At 49.2% G+C, this 21047-nt stretch overlaps 1 protein-coding gene across 1 annotated transcript in view; it reads right to left on the bottom strand.

The window, feature by feature from the left end:
- The window catches only part of PAPPA2 (pappalysin 2), a 167144-nt gene that overhangs the window by 91945 nt on the left and 54152 nt on the right, over window positions 1–21047 (bottom strand). The window contains exons 4-9 of the mRNA XM_065409588.1: window positions 12219–12512; window positions 9641–9833; window positions 6887–7008; window positions 3593–4085; window positions 1805–1933; window positions 66–157 (exon numbers count right to left, since the gene is read on the bottom strand). Coding sequence (XP_065265660.1) covers window positions 66–157; window positions 1805–1933; window positions 3593–4085; window positions 6887–7008; window positions 9641–9833; window positions 12219–12512 — 1323 coding nt within the window. The remainder of the gene's footprint in view (window positions 1–65; window positions 158–1804; window positions 1934–3592; window positions 4086–6886; window positions 7009–9640; window positions 9834–12218; window positions 12513–21047) is intronic.

Here is a 21047-nt window from a genome sequence, read left to right on the forward strand (position 1 = left end):
CATCGCAGCCCAAAAAGGGGGTGGTCAAGGAGAGAAGGAATGGGCTGACTCAGCACATGACTTACCAACACAGTTGAAGCCTTTTTCCCTTTTACACTTCCCAGAGCAGCCATCTCCATCTAACAGGTCTCCATCATCGCACTCCTCTTCCAAGCTCCTAAGAGACCGTCAGCAAGAAATGTTAACGCCCTCTTGACTAGCTGCCCTTCGAGCTTTTCAGCTCCATAAGGGTCAGGACCCCATGTTTAAGGACAACCCTCAAGTCAGATTTCACTGGAGGAATCATGGGATGCCAGCTACAAGGAGGGAGAGAAGAGTCTGACTCTTGTCAGGTGAGGAAGGAGTTGGGAAAGCCAGAGTGGGAGAAAAGAGGCCCCACCCCACCACCATCTTCCCTGGAGAACTCAGGATGGGAGCAAGTGCAACTACCAAGCCTGTGTCAGAGGAGAAGAGCCGCCAGTGATGTCAGATGTGAAGAATGGCCAGTTTTTCCACTGGGTGTTGGACAAGTCAAGGTGGGGTAAGAGATAGGGATGAGTTTAGTGACTGAGGAGGGAAAAGCAATAGCCACGTGCTACATTTCATGAGAAAACCACAAGCAAAAAATTACATGCTTAAGTGAATTCAGGTTTATTCTCATGTGTGCACCCACACACACAGAGGCACGCATGCGCACACACACACCTTCACACTTAAAACTTCAAATATTCAAGCAATTTTGCTTCACACACACTCTTCATACACAAAGATGCACAATGTGAAAATCAATCTTGTCTCTCCACTCTCTTGACTTTGACTCAATGTTATTTCCCAACGGTTTAAAATTGTTTACTAAACAAGACTTCCTAAGCTGTGTTCCCAACCGCCCTTTAGATCAGTCACGTTAAAAGCATATCACAAATCTCTACTACTTGCCTCGCATTTACGCTGCTTGTTCAGTTTTTTCAACTTCACTCAGCTTGGACAGTGGAACTAAAGTGGTCATTCACTCTCCAGAAGCCCAGACCCTTAACTGTAGTAAATCAGCAATGAAGTCAATGGAGCCATGCTGAATTACACCAGCTGAGGATCTGGCCCTTCTAGCCAGTTTCCCCTGTTGGGTCTCATGCACTTAGCACAATCGCTTTGCATTGGGTTTCACAACACTGCAAGGGGAAGCTAACAATTTACAAAGCTGTTTTCACTGGAAAACAATCAAGTTGAAGTCAGAAAAATTCAAACTGGAAACATGACACAAATTTTTACCAGAGAAGATAGTTAAGAATTAGACCAGCTTACCAGGGAATGCTGTAAGTTTCCCATCATTTGGGGTCTTTAAATCAAGTTTGGATGTCATTCTAAAATATATGCTCTATCAGAGAGCCACAAGTTACTGGGCACAATGCAGAATTATTGGGTGAAGTTCTCTGGCCTGCACTATGCAGGAGGCCAGACTAGATGATCAGAATGCTCCTTTGGGGGTTTAAAAATCTATGACACTTTATAGAGATTGGTTCTGGCCTAAGCATTGGACCAAGCACCCACTGACTTTGGGGAAGTTCAGATCAGAATCCAGATCCAAACTCCGCACCTCGCAAGGCCCATCTTTACCTTCTAAGAAGCATTAGATTTTGCAAAACACTTTGGGTTTGAGCCTTCATTCTTTTGCAATGGTTTGGCACCACTGACTGGAGTGGAGTTACGCTGGCATAAATCTGGTGTCATGGAGTGAAGGATCAGGTCTTCTGTTTACCTTTGGATCTACCCTACTAGACCAAATGGCTTTAAAAACATCTCCCAAATGTGTGTAGAATTCAGCACTTACATGGTCACTTTTCCGTCTCCACAATAGGGAGAGCCGTGGGTATGGATCAAAGATGGAGACGGTTCTCCCACAGCTGCCCCAGCCATGGCCTGCACCTGGTAGCGGTACAACTGGCCCGGTGTGACATCCCTGCAGAAACACAGAGGAATGAAACAAACTAGGAGAGAACAAATACCACGTGGGAAACGTACGTCCATATGTGGCCATTTGCAGTGGATTCATTAGAGGCAAAGGGGATGCTATAGGTTATAAAAAGCATGTGTGTTGTACCTAAGCAGAATGGAAAGTTAACGGTCCTGTGGATGCTGCCCTGCTAGGTTGGAAGTGTTGCAATAACTGGCTGATGAATTTACCCTAATTGTAGCTCAGATGTAAAGAGTATGTCAGTTTATTAAGTAATACAATGATCTATAATAACAAACGTTAATGAAAAATAGGTCAAGTTGCTTTCAGTAGTGAGTGTTGTAAGCAGGTGCAAGAGAACCAGAGAGACTAAATTAGTCCAAACAAAAAAGGCCACGTTGATATAATTCAAGCACCATGTTGAAATCACGCTTGGTAAAAACAGAAAATGTGGAACTGGAAATTAATAAATAAAAACGAAAGTGTCAGATATTGTGGGCAAAATAATGGAGACATGGGCTATTCTACCCACCATTCCCTTTGTGGGTCCTTAAAGAAAGAGACTGGGGGGAAGAAAATTAAAAAACAAAAGATGGAGGCTACTAAAGCAAGCTTCACAGTCATGGCTGCCACACCCTAGGAATACGATACAGAATGTGCAGAAGAGTTAACAGGTACCATTTTCCAGAGCACCTAATTCACATTGACTTTCAATGAGAATTAGGCTAAGTCACTTTGAAAATGTGACTTAGGGTCCTAAGTAGTTTCTGAAATGTGTACCCAGTGTCTAATGATGCTCTGAACACAGGATCCTGGCTTTTACAAGGGGAAGAAGGGTAAGCTGGTGTGTGTGAGGGATGGAGGGGAACAAGAGAGGCAAGGAGTGGGAGAGATGGGACTCAGAACCTCAATAAAATTTGCCTGGCTTGGCCTGGGCATGGATGGATAGAGGAAAGAAGCCACACGGTTCAGATCTGAATCCAGATCTGGGCTTTGAACCCCCTCAAAGTTCAGGGTGTTTGAAACTAACATGTAAATTAACCAGGTAGGCAGACAGGGATAATTTGGCAAATTCCAATCTAGATTCCAATTTCCCATGTCCCCAAAGTCTGGGGGTATTTGGATCTCAGGTTATGGTTATGGCCCATCTCTATATCAATAAAACATTCAGGGTGCCAATATATCCATGCCACTAGAATGTATTGCACTGTGGCACAGACACAAAGCCAAAAGCACAGATAGGTTCCCCCCAATTCTACAATTGCCGTGAGCTGAGGCTACAGAAAGAGGATCTGTGGCAAGTAATCAGAGGAGCCTGCCACTTTTCCCTCTAGGTGGACCATCACATGAAATTATCCCCTACCCTATGTGACTTGAACAATCATTACCCTGGCCCCACGGATGGGGAAATGTGTCAAAGTTAAAGAGTTCTCTCTAGTGGGATACAGCTTCCTGGTGAGTATCATGCTAGTGTCATGGAACTGTCATATGCAATGGGGTGTTTTGGGCAAACTCTGAGGCTGGGCATTCATGGCACTGCTCACCACAGAGAGGCTGAGTTCTAAAAACATCAATGAATCCAAATGCAGAAGCCAGAAAAGCAAGGAGAACTAGAACAGCACCACAACCACCCCCGGCCTTTGGTGGGCCGATATTGCTACTCACGTGTCGGTGAACTTTCGGTGCATGTGCAACCCCTTTATGGGGGAGCCGCTAGCAAACGGGGGGTCCCGCAGGATCCTGTACCGCACAGGCTTACAGCTGGAGCAGAGGGGGCTCTGGGGCATGGAGGTTAAGAGAGCTGCATCTATCTCCATCCGCTCATCAAAGGTGTAGACCTTTACCCCAGACACCTTCCTGTTGACGTTGAGCCTAACGGTGAGGGGGGTGTCACAGAAAGTGTCCAGGGGGCCCAGGTGGACGGACTCCCCATGCTCTGTCAGGATTTCAATGTCAGACAAGGCCTTGGGTGAGTCTGTGGAGAGGTAGGTGGTCCACAGCACGAGAGACTCCGGGTACACGGGATGCAGGAAACGCAGCTCCAGGATACAACCATGCGGCTGGGGGCAAGGAACAGTCATGTTCATGTGGTACAGGTGGAGCTCTGGGCTCCAGGCCTGCAGGCTGGGCTCACAGGGTTGATCCACATCCGGGGGGCCTAGACAAGGGGAGAATATAGATCCCTATAAGGAGCAGGGCAGTTCATTTCAGTAGCAAACAGAGATATATGATAGTCTGTACATACATGCACACACATTGAGGTGAACACCCCCAGATGTATGCACATATAAACACAGATACATACGCACATGTGCATACAACGATGCCATCATACGCACACATCCACACATAGGCACCAACATACAGTGTGTGCTCAAATGTCTCAGAGCATAAAGATATCAAACACACTTGTGTTTCCATGCATAAATCCTCAGATCCCTAACAGCATGAAGAAACAAACATACGTATCCCACCCGACACGTACAGACATACACAGGCTTGAACATGTGTATCTAGGAATTTTTCAACAAAATGTTTTTGGCTGATTTGTCGAAACCAAAACCAAAACCAATGGTTTTGTGGGAAGGGCCAGTCTCCATGAATTGTGCGACCGATAAAAAGTTGAAAAAGAGTTTTGACATTGTCGAAATGGGTCACTTCTCCATTGGCTAAATAAAACATTTGAGTTTTTCAGTTCAAAACTGCTTTTTTTTGTTTCAAAATTTAACTTCATTTATACTAAAAAATGTTTCAAAAATGAAAAAAAAGTCCAAATCTAAATGTTTCGAAATCATCCCAAACCAGAATATTTTTCAGTTTATCGGTTCAGAAAAATGTTCGAGATTTTGACTTTTTGTTCTGATCTGGGAGGGGAAAAATGTTCAAAATCTCAGAAATTCGCACAAGACAGGACCCCCTCCCCCAATCTTATCAAACAGGTCGGTGCAAACATCCCCCCTTTGCACAGAACTGTACAATGACTCAGGCACAGACACACTCTATATACCTGTGTATCCACAGGAACACCTGCAGACACACGCATGCATTTTGTCAGAAACACAGGTATACCTGCACACACACACACACAAACCCACACATGCCTGGACACACACAGACACGGACTGAACTAAGCAGGATTCTGTGATTGGTCTCAGTGCCACTGGCATACTAACTATACACCTGAGATGGAGAGAAATTAGCATGAGTTCATTGCCGGCACCTCTCACCCTGTATTAGTGCTAGGGTTCGTTCTGACCATCCCTCCCATTCTTAGGCACAAGCTGACAGAGGAGAAGTTAAGGAAACTAGTTTTCAGGCAGATCCCAATGCAGGGCTTGTGGCCTTGTTAGGTGAGTGCGTTCGAGCGAGGAGGAGCAGGGGAGCGCACCTGGCTGGCTCTGAGTATCATCAGTACAGATGGGCCCATGCTGCCAAGTTTGCCTCTGAATTCTTATTTGATCTCCAAACGTCCCCAGGCTGAAGGGGTCGGGGACTAGATCATTCGCCCAGGCTAAGCAGCACAAAAGGAACTTGATGCATTTCTATAGGGGCAGCTAGAGGTTCTTCTGTCACAGGGAGTGGGGTAAAGCGTTAGGGGCATTCTGGGGTGGGCCAACGGCAGGAGAGGGCATGGTACACTGGTGATCCCAAGCCAGCAGAATAGTCACTAGGGGACCACTCCACTTAGTGTAAGTCCTGTTCATCGGAGCCCATCTCAGCCCAGGAGCGGACTGGGCCGAGGGCCACCTTTGCCTCCACCCCATCAGCGGCAGCAAAGCTTGCTCAGGATTGAGCCCTATGCAGTCAGCAAGGGAAACCAACACGGATGTGCTCTGAGCCATGGAAAGAGAAGCTGAGCGTAAGAACCAATTTCAAGTTCACGGACTCTGCTGAAAATGCCCAATTTTCCCCAAGGCCACAAACAGTTGTCCTATTTAATGCCCATCCAAGGCCTGGACTCATGTCCCCATGAAATCCCCCAGGTTGTGCAGAAGTGCCTCTCTCTCTCACCCCAGCTGACACGTGCTGGTGAAAACTGCACACTGGTGTGGAGAAAAGTTTAGCATCTGCTAAGGGGAAAAGCCAGTTCTGATCTGTAAGGGACGACACGGCCATCTGACAGCCTGGGAAATGGGAAATGCTGAAGCTGACAGCTCCAAATGTTCTGCTGTTTAACCAAATTGGCACAAACCTCTTTTTTCCCTCATTTTGTCACTTTCTCTGATTGAGAGAGATGTTTCCACCCCGCTCCAGTCTCGAAGTGAAGTTTCCAGTGACACCATGAAACCCTTGGCTCTTTCCTATGCCAGGGGCACATGCATACCAGTGTGATTCATGTTGTAACTTGTCTGGAAGGCAAGGCCTGGGGCAAGATAACCTGCCATAGGGTGCTTTTTAAACTGGCTCATAAACACTTGAAACTGGATACACCTATCAGTTCATCCCGTCCATCCGGTTGGTGGGGAAGAAGGACTGTTCCTTATGCTGTGTTCTCCAGGGTTCTGCCTGGACCTAAATGACCCAAGAAATGAGATTGTCGCCAACACCTTGGGAAGAGTATGCCACTCTCTAGGGCTGGATCAAAGCCCCTGGAAGTCCACGAGAAGGCTCCTCTTAGCTTTGGATCAGACCCTAAGAACTGGGTGCACCATACACTGGCTTTTCTTTTGGTGACATAAATCCAACTGAACAGGTTCCCAGGTGCCTCTTTTCTCTCTCCAACACTCTCCTGGGAAGCTGTTAGTAACACTGACAAGCTCCCTGCACCCCGAAGTCGCTGTTATCTCCGGTATGCTCCCTGGGAGCTGAGCTTTACCTTATGCAATCTTCTCCCAAGAGGATTTTGCATATTTAAATTTAGATAGATCAGACCGATATGGAAAATTGGGCCTCGGATGATCTCATCTCCACTGAGGGAAGCGGCAGTCACCGTGAGTGAGAGAGGACAAGGTACTTTACCTACTGCCTCCTCAGGGGTCCAGTAGCCGGAGGAGTCACAAACTCGAGGGGAAGAGGCCTCATGCACATATTGGCTGAAAGTACCATCTTCAGCGCAGTCCCCGCAGAGGGTGCTGGGGTCCCTGCAGAACAGAGAGAGAGAATGAGGAAGACTCTTTCCCCCCAGTTTCTGATCAGACTTGGACTCTCCTCACTTGATCCCCATCTCTGCATGATGTGGGAAGCCCGCAAGAGCCAGCTGCTTGGCTTGCTTGTTCTCACCGCCAGCTCTGGCATAGGCTGGGGAGGGAAAGGGAAACCTTCTGGTTAAGATGCCATACTGGTGATCTGGGCTGATCCCCAGCTTGTCTACAGATTCCCCGTGTGATCTCGGACAGGTTAGTAAACGCTCTGTGCCTCAGTTTCCCCTCTCTAAAATGGGGAGAATAGCCCTTCCTGCGTCTGCCTTGACTATTTAGGCCGCAAGCAGTCTGGGCCAGAGTGCGCCTCAGATTATGCGTACGTACAGAGCCTGGCACAAGTGGAGCCGTACACTCCGCTTTGGCCTCTAGGTGCCCCCATAATACAAACAAATGATCATGTTTAATTAAAGTGCCAGCATTAAGCTAATGAGGGACTGGGGGAGTATTTCCTGCTCCAAAGACAATGTCAAAACATTCCATTCAGTTAGTCTTGAACGCTCTGCAGTATTTTTCAATCATAAGCCTCTGCTTTCCTTCTCGGGCCATTCTTTTAATGATGCAAGCCCATTTGATGCTTCAGACACCTGTCTGTGCCCTCACCGGGTGACATATGCCATTCGGGAGCCAGGAACAGCACTGCATATGAGCCATTTGGTGCAGTGAGGGAGCAATTATTCCGTAATTGGCCAGGATATCCTCAGAAATTGATTTTCTCTGAATTAAAAAGCATTTGAAAGGCCAGATTTGTAAAATGCTTTCAGGGGGATGCGAGACTTCGCCCACCTTCACAAAGGGCTTTGAGCTGGTAGCTGTTAGAGAAGTGTAAAGTATTATTCTTATTCTTTTCCAAACGGCTTATGGGCATAGCCGCTTTGCACCACCATTGTAACTCACAGCTTTCACAAGCCGCTAACCTTTGTAAGGCCCCAAATGAAGACAATATTTAAGCCCTATTCACCTAAACAATTAAACGTGCTTAATTTTCAGGATGTGCGTAAGTCCCATTAAAGTCAATGGGACCGAAGAAGCACATGCCTAAAGATGAGCGCACGCTTAAGTGCTTTGGTGAACACGGATGGACTAGTGAATCAGGGCCTCAGCTACTGTCAGTGTCAGGTCTATACAAACATTTCCCGGGGCATTAATAAAGAAATGGACAGATTACATACAGTCCTCTCCAAAGCTCACTGAAGTCAAAGGGAGTAATAAATAAATAAATACCTAGCTCTTATATGACACATTTCATCAATAGGTCTCAAAGCTCTTTACACAGGACATAAATATCCTTACCCCCATTTTACAGATAGGAAAACTGAGGCACAGAGAGGGGAAGTGACTTGATCAAGGTCACCCAGCAGACCAGTGGCAGAGCCAGGACTAGACGGCAGGTCCCCTGAATCCCAGACCAGTGCTCTATCAATTGGGCCACACTGGCTTTTCACTGACTTCATGATTAGGACTCTGGCCTACGTGATTTTTAAAAATATATATGACGCAAATTCTACATCAGAGTAATAACCTGCTGCCCATCTTGAGTGCTTCCCAGCTCAGAGTCTCAGAGGATTTAAATATTAAATATTAATTTAGTGTAGACAATATCTGCAAACTTGAGTGCCTGACGTTAGGTGCCTAAATCCATAGTCAGGCACTCAGACAAAAGAGGCCTGATCTTCAGAATGACGAGCCCCCACAATTCCAGATGAATGTGGCTGTTCAGCACCCCTGAAAGTCAGGCTCCTTTTAGTTAGGTGCTTAGCTAGGAACTGAAGGGGCTAACTTAAGATACTGACATCTGAAAATATTACTGACGTGCCCAAAGTCACAAAGCAGGGATCCAAATCCCGATCTTCTGGCTCCTGGTCCTGTGTGTTAACCACAAGACCATATTCCCTCCTCATAAATCAGTAGTTTATCCAGTAAGTGCTAAGTGAAGCTCATTTTTCATTCAGTAATTGCGCTCTCGGATTGCATTTGGCATTGTCTCCTGATGGCACACAACTCTTTGGCATTCTCCCTGAGCCCCCTAAAAGTGGAATGCTTTTCAGAGGACGCTCGCTTGACACCCCAGCACACACTGCCATCACAGTAGTAAACTTGTAACCAGACGTGTTATTCTGGTGGACATAACTGGGGAGCTGGGGGTGTTGCCTCGTTCCTCTATTTCTACAAGGCAGCTGAACAAATCGCTGCCCGCTCCCCACCCACTCAAACACACACACACAAAAAACAGGCAGGGTTTGCCAGTTGGCAAAGAGCTTGAGGGTTTTGCCAACTCATCTTCATCACCTTCACTAACTTCTGAAATTCCCTGGTTCAGTGCCAAATGACTTTTCCTAGGGAACCACGGACAAATAAATCGTGACAAGCAATTCCCAGTGGAAGCAAGCACAGGCAGTTGTTTAGGGATCCAGTTACGGGCCAAGGTCAGTGGTAGGACTACAAAACTGGTCCCCGGCCAAATTGATCTAGAGGAAGCAAGAGGCCATCAGACATGCCGGCACGTTTTAGTTTACGCCAGTTTTCCGGCATGCTCAGCCAAGCATGGGACCTTCTTAGCGACAATGTCTCTTACCTTTCATAGAGAACGCCGCTAATGGGAGGCAGCCAATGGATGGTGAGGGAGTCTTGGCCCTGCCCAGTGACCACCGGGGGCATGGGGATCGGAGTGGGCTTTCTGCTCTGGCTCCATCGCTGGTACACCAGATCCAAATAGCAATGCATTCGAGCCACTTGGTTGGGGGTAAAACTGTCCGTGCAGTCATCGTCTGAGAGAGAAAGGAAGGAGGGGACTTGTTTGTGAAACGTTTTGAGATCCTTGTGTGAAAGGCATTATATAAGTGGTCATTAGCAGTATTAGCAGTATTTATTACTAAATATAGCCATTTTAAGGCTCTCCTGGAAGACCAGAGAAGAACACAAATGCCCTGGGCTAGAGAGATTCCCAATGGCTTGTCCTACATGACTCCTCTCATGTTATTTCTCCAGTCGGCCACTAGATGGCACTATTTCAGCAGCTGTTTGTTTTCCTGAGTAGACCTTTCCGCAGCACAGGGTTGCTTTCCTGGGGCATGCCGATGGCCAAATACCCTTGTTAAGCCACATGGGGATGAAGCTGTGGGGGCGTGACAGGGGACTCGGCGCACACCACAAGGTTCTTTTTAAAAAAATGAACGGACAGATGAAAATCAGTGGCTCTCATCAGACCTCATAAAGGACAGAGAGGGCATCGCTGCTAGTGACGCTGCGTGGCTGCCATGATGGGGCAGACCAGGCATTTCCGCATGCTCCATTGCGCTCCTCCAACACATGCATAGAAGGAGCACGGAGCCAGAGCCAGCGCTATTGGACTGGCTTCCATGGAGCTATGCCAGTTTACATCCGCTGAGCTTCCAGCCCACAGCATGGGCCCATAGCACATCATCTGATGTAGGATCCTGCATCCAGCGCCTGCCATGACCTGCTGCTGCCAGGGAAGGTGAGGAGTCCCAGAAGCCAATCAACCCACTGTGCAATGGTGTGGATGGCGCGTGGGACGCGTACTCCTTCCTGAGCCCAGCGGGTGACCATCTTATACCCTGGAGCATGAGATCTGATTACCCTGAGCTTAGTGCATGCATAACGGCACATGTTATTATCGACCCTAATATTTGCCAGCCAGGTATCGCAAACATCTCTTCACTCATCAAAGCCGCTGCTGTGTCTAAAGCACCTCTGCCTCAGAGCTTTAAGTCAATTGGAATTTGGAGGAGTTAGGCCTGAGTAAAAACTCAGTAAGGTCTTTAGGGTCTGGCCCATTTCACTGATTGTCAGCAGAAGAACAGATGTTGGTTATGTTTGTATGGCACCTTTCAGACCAGTGGCACCACAAAACACTTGCACAGGATAATGAATTCAATCGTACCGCTATGCAGTGGTTGTGTAGGCCAAAGCACCAGTCTGCAGGGGCTCAGCCCTTACCCTTGCATTGCTTTGGACTTAGGACCCTGGTTTTCTTCAGAGAGGGAATGTTGACCCAAATGCTGAGATGTTCCATTTGTTCTGCCCCCAGAGTGCCCGAGGATTATTACTGGGCCAGCTCCCCAGTGGATATAAACTGCCAGAGTTCCGGTGAAGTCAAAAGTGTCGTGCCAATTCACGGGGATCTGGTCCTTTATTATCATTTATCAGCTGAATTACAGATCAAGGCCCTACTGCGTTAGGCACTGTATGGACACATAATGAGAGACAGTCCCTACTCTGGAGAGTTTACAATCTAAACAAGCAGGGCACACAAGGGATGGGAGAAAGGAAGTGCTATTACCCTCTGTATCCATTTGTTCGGCCACCATACAACGAAAGGGAGCCCCTCTAACCAAGCAGCCTTCCATCACTTTAGAAAATCCCGGAAGAAAGATCCACTGTGTGTTCTGGTCTCCAGCTTCAGAGAGAAAGGAGGTGAGCTGATGGACTAACTCACTGGTGCTTGGATGCTTGCTGCGCCTAGAATACCGTCTGTAGTTGTATCCATGGAGTGGCAATGCTCTCAGCTGAGTCCAGGGGTCTGAGTCTCAGCTCACTTACCCCAGTTTCACACCCCTGATTGCAATGGAATAGCTCCTGTTGGGCAGTGGGGTGAGAGGAGAATTGGCCTGGTGGGTTGGCAGAGGGCAGCCTGATTTTCAGAACTGCCAAGCACTCCCAATTCCAGTAGAAGTCAATGATTGCTGTCAGTGCGCTGCACGTTTGGAAATCAGGGCAGAGGTGACTTAAAACCAGGCATCTCAACCCAGAGTAGGTGCCTAAATCAGACATTTAATTAGGTGCTTAAATATAGATTTAAATGCCTGAACGTAGGCACCTAGATTTGCACATGTTGGTCTCAATACTGCTTTGGTCATCCAGAGAAAGTCAAGCCAGGAGGGAGAAAAATCACTGATGCCAAGAACAAAGGGGTGAGCAGGGTATTGCCTACACACCAAGGGCCAGATACTGGGCTGGTATAAATTGGTATAGCCCCAGTGCTTATTTTATGCCACTTGAAGTTCTAGGTGGGCCTGGATACCTGGGGGGCCCAAATTCCTGAAACGAAGGAACTATCCAGGGAGTACACAGATGGGAATGAAATACAAGCTGAATTTCTAGCTGATACAATAACAATTCCCTCCCGTTACCTGTGTAGCTCATGTAGTTGTTGAACGGTGTTCCGGAGAAGTGGGTGTGGCCACAGGTGTCATTGGTAGGGTCTGGATCTCGGCAGAGTTTACTTTTGGGGGTAGGGGCTGTGTCGGCACAGAGGTCTCCGGTCTCCATGGAAGGTGTAGTCTCCCTGCAGGGATCATCACAAGATTCCCTTTCGCTCACTCCCTTAAAGACATGGTAGAGTCCCAGGATATGTCCTACTTCATGGATCATGGTGTTGGTATGGCCGGGCATGCCATAATAGGCTGGATTGAGGACCACGCCACCTGGAATTGAAAGCACATTCAGTATAATTAAGAGAGATACGTGGGGAAGCAACTACCTCTGACCTATAATGGTTTAGTCCAGTTAATACTCATGTCTCAGTTTTCTTAGCGATCACAAACAAGGTGTCTGATGCAAGAGGCAAGACAGACTTTCAGGAAGTTGACGGCACTCAGCGCCTTGAAGGAGCTGATCAGCACCTCCCTGGGTCAGGTCCTTTGATATTCCAACACCTGGGTCATCAGATCATTTCAGCTGCGATTTCCTTTAATGTCTATTCTGAGATAAAACTCTCGTTTACAGCCTTGCGTAACCTCTAAATGTATTTCTGACCTGGTGCACCCAACTGAGATGTGTGATGCTCATGCCATGACAGTCTTGACTCCTCCCCAGAGACTAAGGGCTACATTCAAACCCAGGTGCAGATCCAAAGAAGCTGGTGGAGCGGGGCCTGCTTACACCAGGATTGAATTTGGCCCTGAATCCATGACTCATTTGGGGTGGGCTTTTCAAGAGCATGAGTCCCAACAATGGCCAATGGGATTTGTGCTCCCACCTCACTTGCATGCTTTTGAAAGTCCCACCCTTTCTGGGCAGTGGAGTTTTCAAGCTGGTGAAAATTGCGAGACTGAATGCACTGGAACCTGCTGGTCATAGCAACACAAGCCCAAGCTTCCCCGCTCTATCCCAAAAAGGGGCCCTAGAGAGATGGCCCGGTTGCTCCACGCTCAGGCAATCCCTGGTCTCTCTGCTGAGACTGCCAACAAAGGTGGAAATTAGATGGGGCTTTTGGGGGCAACACAGACATCTGCTGACTAGACACAGAACTGAGACCCACCAACTGGTTTCTCATTGTTACTGAGCCCCCCGTGGAGACATCCGAGTCACTCACCCAGATAGGAATGGCTCCAAAGTCAAGCCCCTCACGCCATCCCCTGCTTTGATGAAGGTGTTTGCTTCTTTCTTAAAAACTATATGTGGGTTTAATGCTTACAAAAGTCACAGGGCTAATAGCACTGGTAAGAGCTAAGCATAGCACAAGCATGTGAGCATTCCCCAGGCCCTGTTCCAACGCATGGCAACCCTGACCCTCAGCACCCTCTCTCCTCTTACAGTTCCAGGGCTGTACTAGCACTGGTTCCGAATTTCCCACTGGGAATGGAAAACTGCCTCCCTGGCCCCAGTGAAAACTTTTGCAGAAAATCTTGGTTTCTTCTGACATTTTCCAGGTTTTCAACCAAAAAATGTACAAAACTAAAGACGTTTTTCCTCCCTCAGCCCCTTCCTGCTTTTTCCTTGTTTCCCTTTTTTCATTTTGCTACTGGAAAAGGGGGTAAAGAAAAAAAAGAGAGGGAAAAGCCAAAACCCAAACACATTCTTAGGGCCAGCAATGCTGTCTGAGTGTCCGTCCATACTGCATGGTGGGTGTGACTGCAGAGTCTGTAGACAGACTGGAGACAGCTTTACTCTAGCTAGCTCAGCTACTGATAGCGGTGAAGCGGTAGCAGCCTGCCCATCAGCACAGACTGTACAAGCCTCCCAGGAATGCTGGGTAATTATTCCCAGGGCTAGCCCACGCTGAACCCCATGCCTCTGTGGCCTCACTACTCCAGTACCCGAGCTAGCTACACTTAAGCTGGCTTGGATATGCCTACACGTGCTCCAATTCTACCCCATGATTACAGGGCAGACATACCCCAGGGCAAGCTTGAACTCTATTGTCGATGGACCAATCTGCTACTCTACCTCCTGGTTCTGCCTGTGCTATTGCAACACCGGTTGACAGCTGCAGTACCAGTGCTGCTCGTGTTTGCCTCAGCCCGAGGAAGTGCAGGCATTCCTTCTGAGGGAAGGCATGACTCTGACCTCAGTGTGTCCGGATTTACACCCAGGAGACTCTGACTACTTCAGTGAAGCTATGCCCGATGTATACCAGGGTATGACTGGAACCAGATGCACAGGGCTAGATTCTGCCCTGTTTATCCCCTAAGCAATCCTTAGAGTCGTAGAGTTTAAAGCCAGAGAGGGCCACTAGATCATCCAGTCGGACCGCCTGTATCTCACAGGCCACCAACTCCAGCCAGCCAGCCCCACACCAAGCCCAGTAACTAGAATCAGACCAAAGTATTATAGCCCTCAGGAGCCCCCAGGCAGGTCACAGGAGGGAGTGAGGGGCACCAGTACAGGCAACTGACTGAGCTATCCGCCAGTGATCTCCCAACAGGGGTACAAGAGGGAGGCTTAAGAAGTGCAGGATTTGGTTTAGAGGGTCGGAATTTGCTCTCTGCTCCGCCAGCCTGAATTCAGAATGACTTGCTGGAATGGCTCGGAACTGACACAAGTGCAATAGAGAGCAGGCTGCGGCCCCACGAGAGAATTCAAAAAATAACAATAATCAGTAACGAAGTGACAGCCCCCACGCAGCACTTGACACATTCAAAGCACTGTGCAGGCTTGGCACGGTTCTGCAGCTCCATTGCTCCTGTCAGCTGTTTTTCCTACTGTTCCCCCAGTGAGCCCACTGGTGTGTAAATTACACTTGTTTTACACGCCAGCAGCTGAATTCACAGTTACCCTGCAGCTCCTTTGTGTTGGTGAAAAGGGGCCACAAAGTGACTGCATGGCCCCCCTGGTGAATACTCCCAGAGCAGAAAACACCCCCTCATATCCCGCTGCCTCTGCACCTCTCTTCCCCTGCCGGAGCCTCCAGCAGAGAGGGCATGCTGGGGGTGGGCCGACGAGGGCGCTGGACTGATGCTTTTCTTGTTGGCCCTGCAGGTATCTTGTAAAAGTGGACTAAAGAGAGACATGGCCCTGAAAGCTCAATAGCTGCGCTGGACTTTGCACTGACCCAGGTATGAATTGGAGCCTTGCTCTGCACCCATTTGGTGCAAGTTACACCGTTTGACCCCTTCCTCCCATTTTCTGATCCAATTGCACCCGGCATGCAGCTTCCACCACTCTCTATGTCCCAAAGATGTTCCGGGAGCTGCCCAGAGAAGAGACCTGCTTTCACATGCTGGGGGTGGGTAAGAGAGGGTGCTCAGTCGATGGAGATGCCAGCAAACCAACACAAAGCTTCTTCGCATTTCAATCCAAAAAAAAGGTGCAAGAGAAAAAAGCCTCTCTCCAGCCAAACCCCAGTCTGAGCGAGGCGGGAGGCTCCCTGCCTGAGAGCTGGAAGGGGAGAGGGTGGGACGCACGTGCAGAAAGAAAACAATGCTCAGAAAGAAATGAATGCGATATGAAAGCCCTGCACTGATCCCGTGGCGCTAACCGCAAGGAATGACAAACCGATCCATTCGGGTCTGATCGCTCAGAGGCCCTGTAATCTAATATTCCCACCTTTGAGCTGAAATATGAAACCCCTTCCCCGGGAGAGGAATAAAGAATTATTCTAATAAGTAGAGAGAGTTGCTGCAGAGAGCATTTGCCAAGACCCCAGGCTTGAGCTCCCCACCACCAGCAAAAGGAAAGCCAATTTTTGTTAAAGCTAATGGATGGATAGATGGATGGATGGAGCTGAAATAAAGGGAGAATGCTGCACTATTTCCAGAACTCCCCCCACCTTCCCTCCTTCCCCTTGGTGAGATAAATTTCAGCATGCTGACTGTTTGGGACCTGGGTGGGGTCTCCCAATGCAATGCCCCTGAAAGTGGTTCAAAATCTGCTGCTGCTGGAAGGATAGAAATCTACTGCAGCAGAACCGCTCCCCCCGCCTTGCCTTCCCCCCACTCCCTCCTTTCACTGCTGTCTCTCCCTTCTCCCACCTCCATTTTATGCAATCCTGTTGGCACAGATTTCAATTGGCTTTAAATGAAATCCTCATATCAGGCCTGCGGGCTAGAGGTGCTCAGCGAGTGAGCTCACAAGAGCCCTTGACATCAGATGAGCGAGCTAACCCTAATCTCCCAGAGTCTTGTGCCTTTGCATCATCCCAGCAAGCCAGGGGCCTCACACAGAAGCCCAAAAAGATAGAGATGCCAGTGATGTCCCAGAGGCCTGTGCTTTCACGTCAGACTAGCAAGATAGAGGTGGTGTTCCAGTCATTTCCCCCAGGCCTGTGCCTTGACTCATAGACTCATAGACTTTAAGGTCAGAAGGGACCAATATGGTCATCTAGTCTGACCTCCCGCATGATGCAGGCCACAAAAGCTGACCCACCCGCAACAGAATCTTCCAGCCTGCGACCCCTGCCCTATGCTGCGGAGGAAGGCGAAAAACCTCCAGGGCCTCTGCCAATTTACCCTGGAGGAAAATTCCTTCCCGACCCCAAATATGGCGATCAGCAGTACCCCGAGCATACAGGCAAGATTCTACAGCCGGACCCTCATTTTACCCGCGATGGCACGCTAATGCCTAATTGACTAAAACCACGTTATCCCTTCAAACCATTCCCTCCATAAACTTATCAAGCCTAATCTTGAAGCCAGAAAGGTCTTTCGCCCCCACCGTTTCCCTCGGAAGGCTGTTCCAAAATTTCACCCCTCTGACGGTTAGAAACCTTCTTCTAATTTCAAGCCTAAACTTCCCCACTGCCAGTTTATATCCATTCGTTCTCGTGTCCACATTACTACTGAGCTGAAATAATTCCTCTCCCTCCTTGGTATTAATCCCTTTGATATATTTAAAGAGAGCAATCATATCCCCCCTCAGCCTTCTTTTGGTTAGGCTAAACAAACCGAGCTCCTCGAGTCTCCTTTCATAGGAAAGGTTTTCCATTCCTCGGATCATCCTAGTGGCCCTTCTCTGTACCCGTTCCAGTTTGAGTTCATCCTTTTTAAACATAGGAGACCAGAACTGCACACAGTACTCCAAATGAGGTCTCACCAGCGCCTTGTATAACGGAAGCAGCACCTCCCTGTCCCTACTAGAAATACCTCGCCTAACGCATCCCAAAATCGCATTAGCCCAGCAAGCTAGAGATGGGGAACCAGAGACGTCACACAATGCTGTGCCTCAAAATTACCCCAGCAAGCTGGAGAAGCTGAGCCAGTGACCTATGGCAGCCTGTCCCAGGAGACCAGACCTGCTAGCTATGGGTGCTGAGACAAACTCACTAAGGTCTGAGCCTCAAGATTGCTCAGCAAGCTAGAGGTGTCCAGTCAATAACTGTAACAAAGGCCTTTGCATCGACAGTAGCCCATATGCTAATCTGGGTGGACTAGTGACCTCCCAAAGGCCCTGTGCCCTGATATCAGGCCAGCCAGTTACCAGTGCTGAGCCAGGGAACTCACCGAGGTCTGCCCACTTGGGAGTCCCCTTTCTTCCTCCTTTTGTCTCCCTGGATCCACCTCCCTGTCCTGGGAGGTAGAGAGGGAAAGGAGAGCCTGCTGTCTCCAGCTCTCCCTCAGTGTGAGGGGAAAAGGGGGGCTGGCCCCAGCCTCTCCCAGCCAGAATCCCAGAGAAACAAAATGGCCCTGCCTTTGGGGAGGGAGCGGGGCATGAAGAATAACCTCCACTGCCTAGAGACTGCAGAGGGGATTTCAGGGAAGAGCATAACCCATCGAGTTGGGGTTTGCCACAGATGCTCACTCACATCCTGACTCCTGGGGAAAAGCACAAGGAGGTCCCCAGTGCTCCAGGACTCCATTGTTATGTAGCATCCAACAATTCGCACCTCCAGGAGGCCAGTGCCTCCAACCACCGTGTTGGAGCTTTGCTGTACTGACTCCAAGGGAAGACAGACCTGAGTCACCAACACCACTTCTGTAGCACCTGGGCTTCCCACAGAGGTCTCCAGCCCAAGGCCAGTCTCCTGCCTCTCACCGTGACCAGTGACAGATGCTGTAGAGCTCTGGTTCCCAACCGTCATTGGTCTGTGACTCACACGATGGTCAAAAAAATCAAACTGCAACCCACCCAATCAAAGGTGCAAAGGATTGTGAGACTTGGGTCACGAGACGTGGGTTTTGGCCATTTTGTATGGCACATATCCAAACAGTAGGCGGGCAGTTTGTGGGGGGCATTGAGCCAGGGATGCTGGGGTGGCGGCTGGGGATGCCGGGGAGGGTGGTTCAGCTAGGGTGGTGGATGGGCTAGTGGGGTGGGGATTGGGGGTGCTGGGCAAGGGTGGGACAGCTGGAGTGGGGGATGGGCTGGTGGGGTGAGGTGTTATGGGGAGTGGTTCAGACAGGAGGAGTTGGACTGGGGGTGCTGAGGGAAGATGGGGTACAGCTGGGGTGGGGGATGAGCTGATGGGGTGGGGACTGGGGGTGCTGGGCGAGGGTGGTACAGCTGGGGTGCAGGATGGGCTGGTGGGGTGAGGAACGATGGGGGCGGTGGTACAGCTAGGGTGGGAGTTGGACTGGGGGTGTTGAGGGAAGATGGTACAGCTGGAGTGGGGGATGGGCTGGTGAGGTGGGGACTGGGGATGCTGAGGGAAGATGGTACAGCTGGGGTGTGGGTTGGGCTGGTGGGGTGGGGGCTGGGAGTGCCGGGCGAGGGAGGTACAGCAGAGCTGGGGGTTGGGGATGATAGGGAGAAGGTGGTGCTGCTGAGGTGGGGGCTGGGCCAGGGGATGGAGGTAGTGCTGGGGTGTGGGCTGGGCCGGGGCCTGGAGATGCGAGGGAGACAAGGTCTGCAGGCTGCTGGCAGGTGGTGGGGAGTCTCCTGCCACTCTCCTTGTGCCCACTCCCTGGGCCCTGGAGCTAAGCGCTCTGCATTTGGAGGGGAGGGGCTGCTCTCAGATTGGGTGAGGGGGCGAGAGGAGCCAGAGCAAAGACCCAGACAAAACCCACAGCAGGAGGCGGAGGGAGGGAGCCAGCTGCTCCTTCTCTACTCTCCCTAGAACTTATAGACCCAGGGACTTTACTACTCTCAGCCAGTGGAGTGCCACCCATGTAACACTCCCTCCTCACCCAGGCCTGATTTAGAGACAGGTGTCAAGGCTCCAGAATGGATCATCACTGCACTAACGTGCTCAAAAGGAAACTTTTTCCAAATCCTAGGGCCTTAATCGACTGGCTTCTATCCTGAAGCAAGCAGGCTGAATAATTGTGGATAGCCTTACTAGCCACAAGAACCTCTGACCCCCTCTTGAATCATTCTGTGCTGAGCTCTCGGCCTTTATAGCTTGTGGCTGTGAGTTCCAATGGTTAATTATGTAAATATAAAAAGTATTTATTTTCATTAGTTTTAAATTTGTTGCCTTCTGGATGGATGTAAGGTTGAAAGTAACTAGTAGTAACTTGAGAGTAAAAAAAAAAATAAAGGAAAAAGAAATTACGGGGATGCTGTAATTATCCCAAAACCAAACATTATAAACCCAGGAAATTCAAAGTTAAGTTTACATTATAGGAAACATGCTACGCTAAGGCACTCAAACAAGTTTACTATGCCCTGTAGTGATGTCCTGGACTAAAAGGAGGTAACTTATTTGTGACTGGAGGTTCTTCGAGATGGGTGGTTCCTATTGTATTCCACTGTGCATTAGCCATGCGTGCTATGCATCTAGAGTCAAAGAATTTTGAAAGCGACATCTGCTGGTCCATGCATGTGCCCTGGCTCACCTCGTCCTTTTGACCGAGGTGATAAAGGGTGGGGTGGACCAACCAACTCTTCAGTTCCTTCTCTGCCCTGAATCAAGAGGAGATCCAAAGCAGAGGGGAAGGAGAGTGGGTAGTGGAATACAGAGAGGGACCATGCATCTCGAAGAACTTCAATTTACAGGTAAGTGACCTCCTCTTCTTCTTTGAGTGATGGTCCCTATTGTATTCCACTGTGGGTGACTGACAAGCAGTATGTAAGCAAGATGAGGGTGCGAGGATGAGGACAGTAGGGTTGAGTGGAGCACTGCCATTCCAAAGGAGGCATCAGCAGTTGAGTCCTGCACCAGGGCATAATGTTTTGAAAATGTGTGGATGGAACTCCATGTGACTGCTTTACAGATGTCTAGGGGGTTTACATCGTGAAGAGACAACCTGGTCATTGCTTGCCCTCTACTGGAGTGAGTTTGTACCCCTGTAGGGAGCGGGAGGTTTGAGAGCTGATAGCCGAGTAGAACGCAGCTGGGTAGCCATTTAGAAATTCTCTGGGAGGAGGTAGCGTGCTCACTGACTTTCTCTGCTATCGCGATAAACCATCTTGGGGACTTCCTGATTGGTCTTGTTCTCTGTAGGGAAAAGGCCAAAGCTCGTCACACATCGGGGGAGCGGAGTCTACGTTCCACAGACGCGTGTGGTTTCAGGAAGAATACAAGTAAGTGAATGGATTGATTACTGTGAATCTCCTAAACTACTTTGGGGTATAAATGTAAGGAAACTTTATCTTTGTGGAACACAGTGAATGGAGGATCTGCCACCCTTGTTCCAAGTTCTCCGCTTTTTGCTGAAGCGATGGCTACAAGGAAGGCGACCTTCATGGAGAGAAGGGCCATGGAGCAAGTAGCTAAAGGCTCAAAGGGGGAGACTTGTTAGTGCTGAGAGAACAAGAACTGGTCCCACTGGGGCGGGATCTTTTGAGGAAGTGGAAAGGTTCTTACAAGGTCTTTCCAGACTTGGTTGGTTAGAGGGTGTGCAAAACTGGAGTAGCCCTCA

The sequence above is a fragment of the Emys orbicularis genome, chromosome 8 (assembly GCF_028017835.1).
Source record: "Emys orbicularis isolate rEmyOrb1 chromosome 8, rEmyOrb1.hap1, whole genome shotgun sequence".
NCBI classification, from domain to species: Eukaryota; Metazoa; Chordata; order Testudines; family Emydidae; genus Emys; species Emys orbicularis.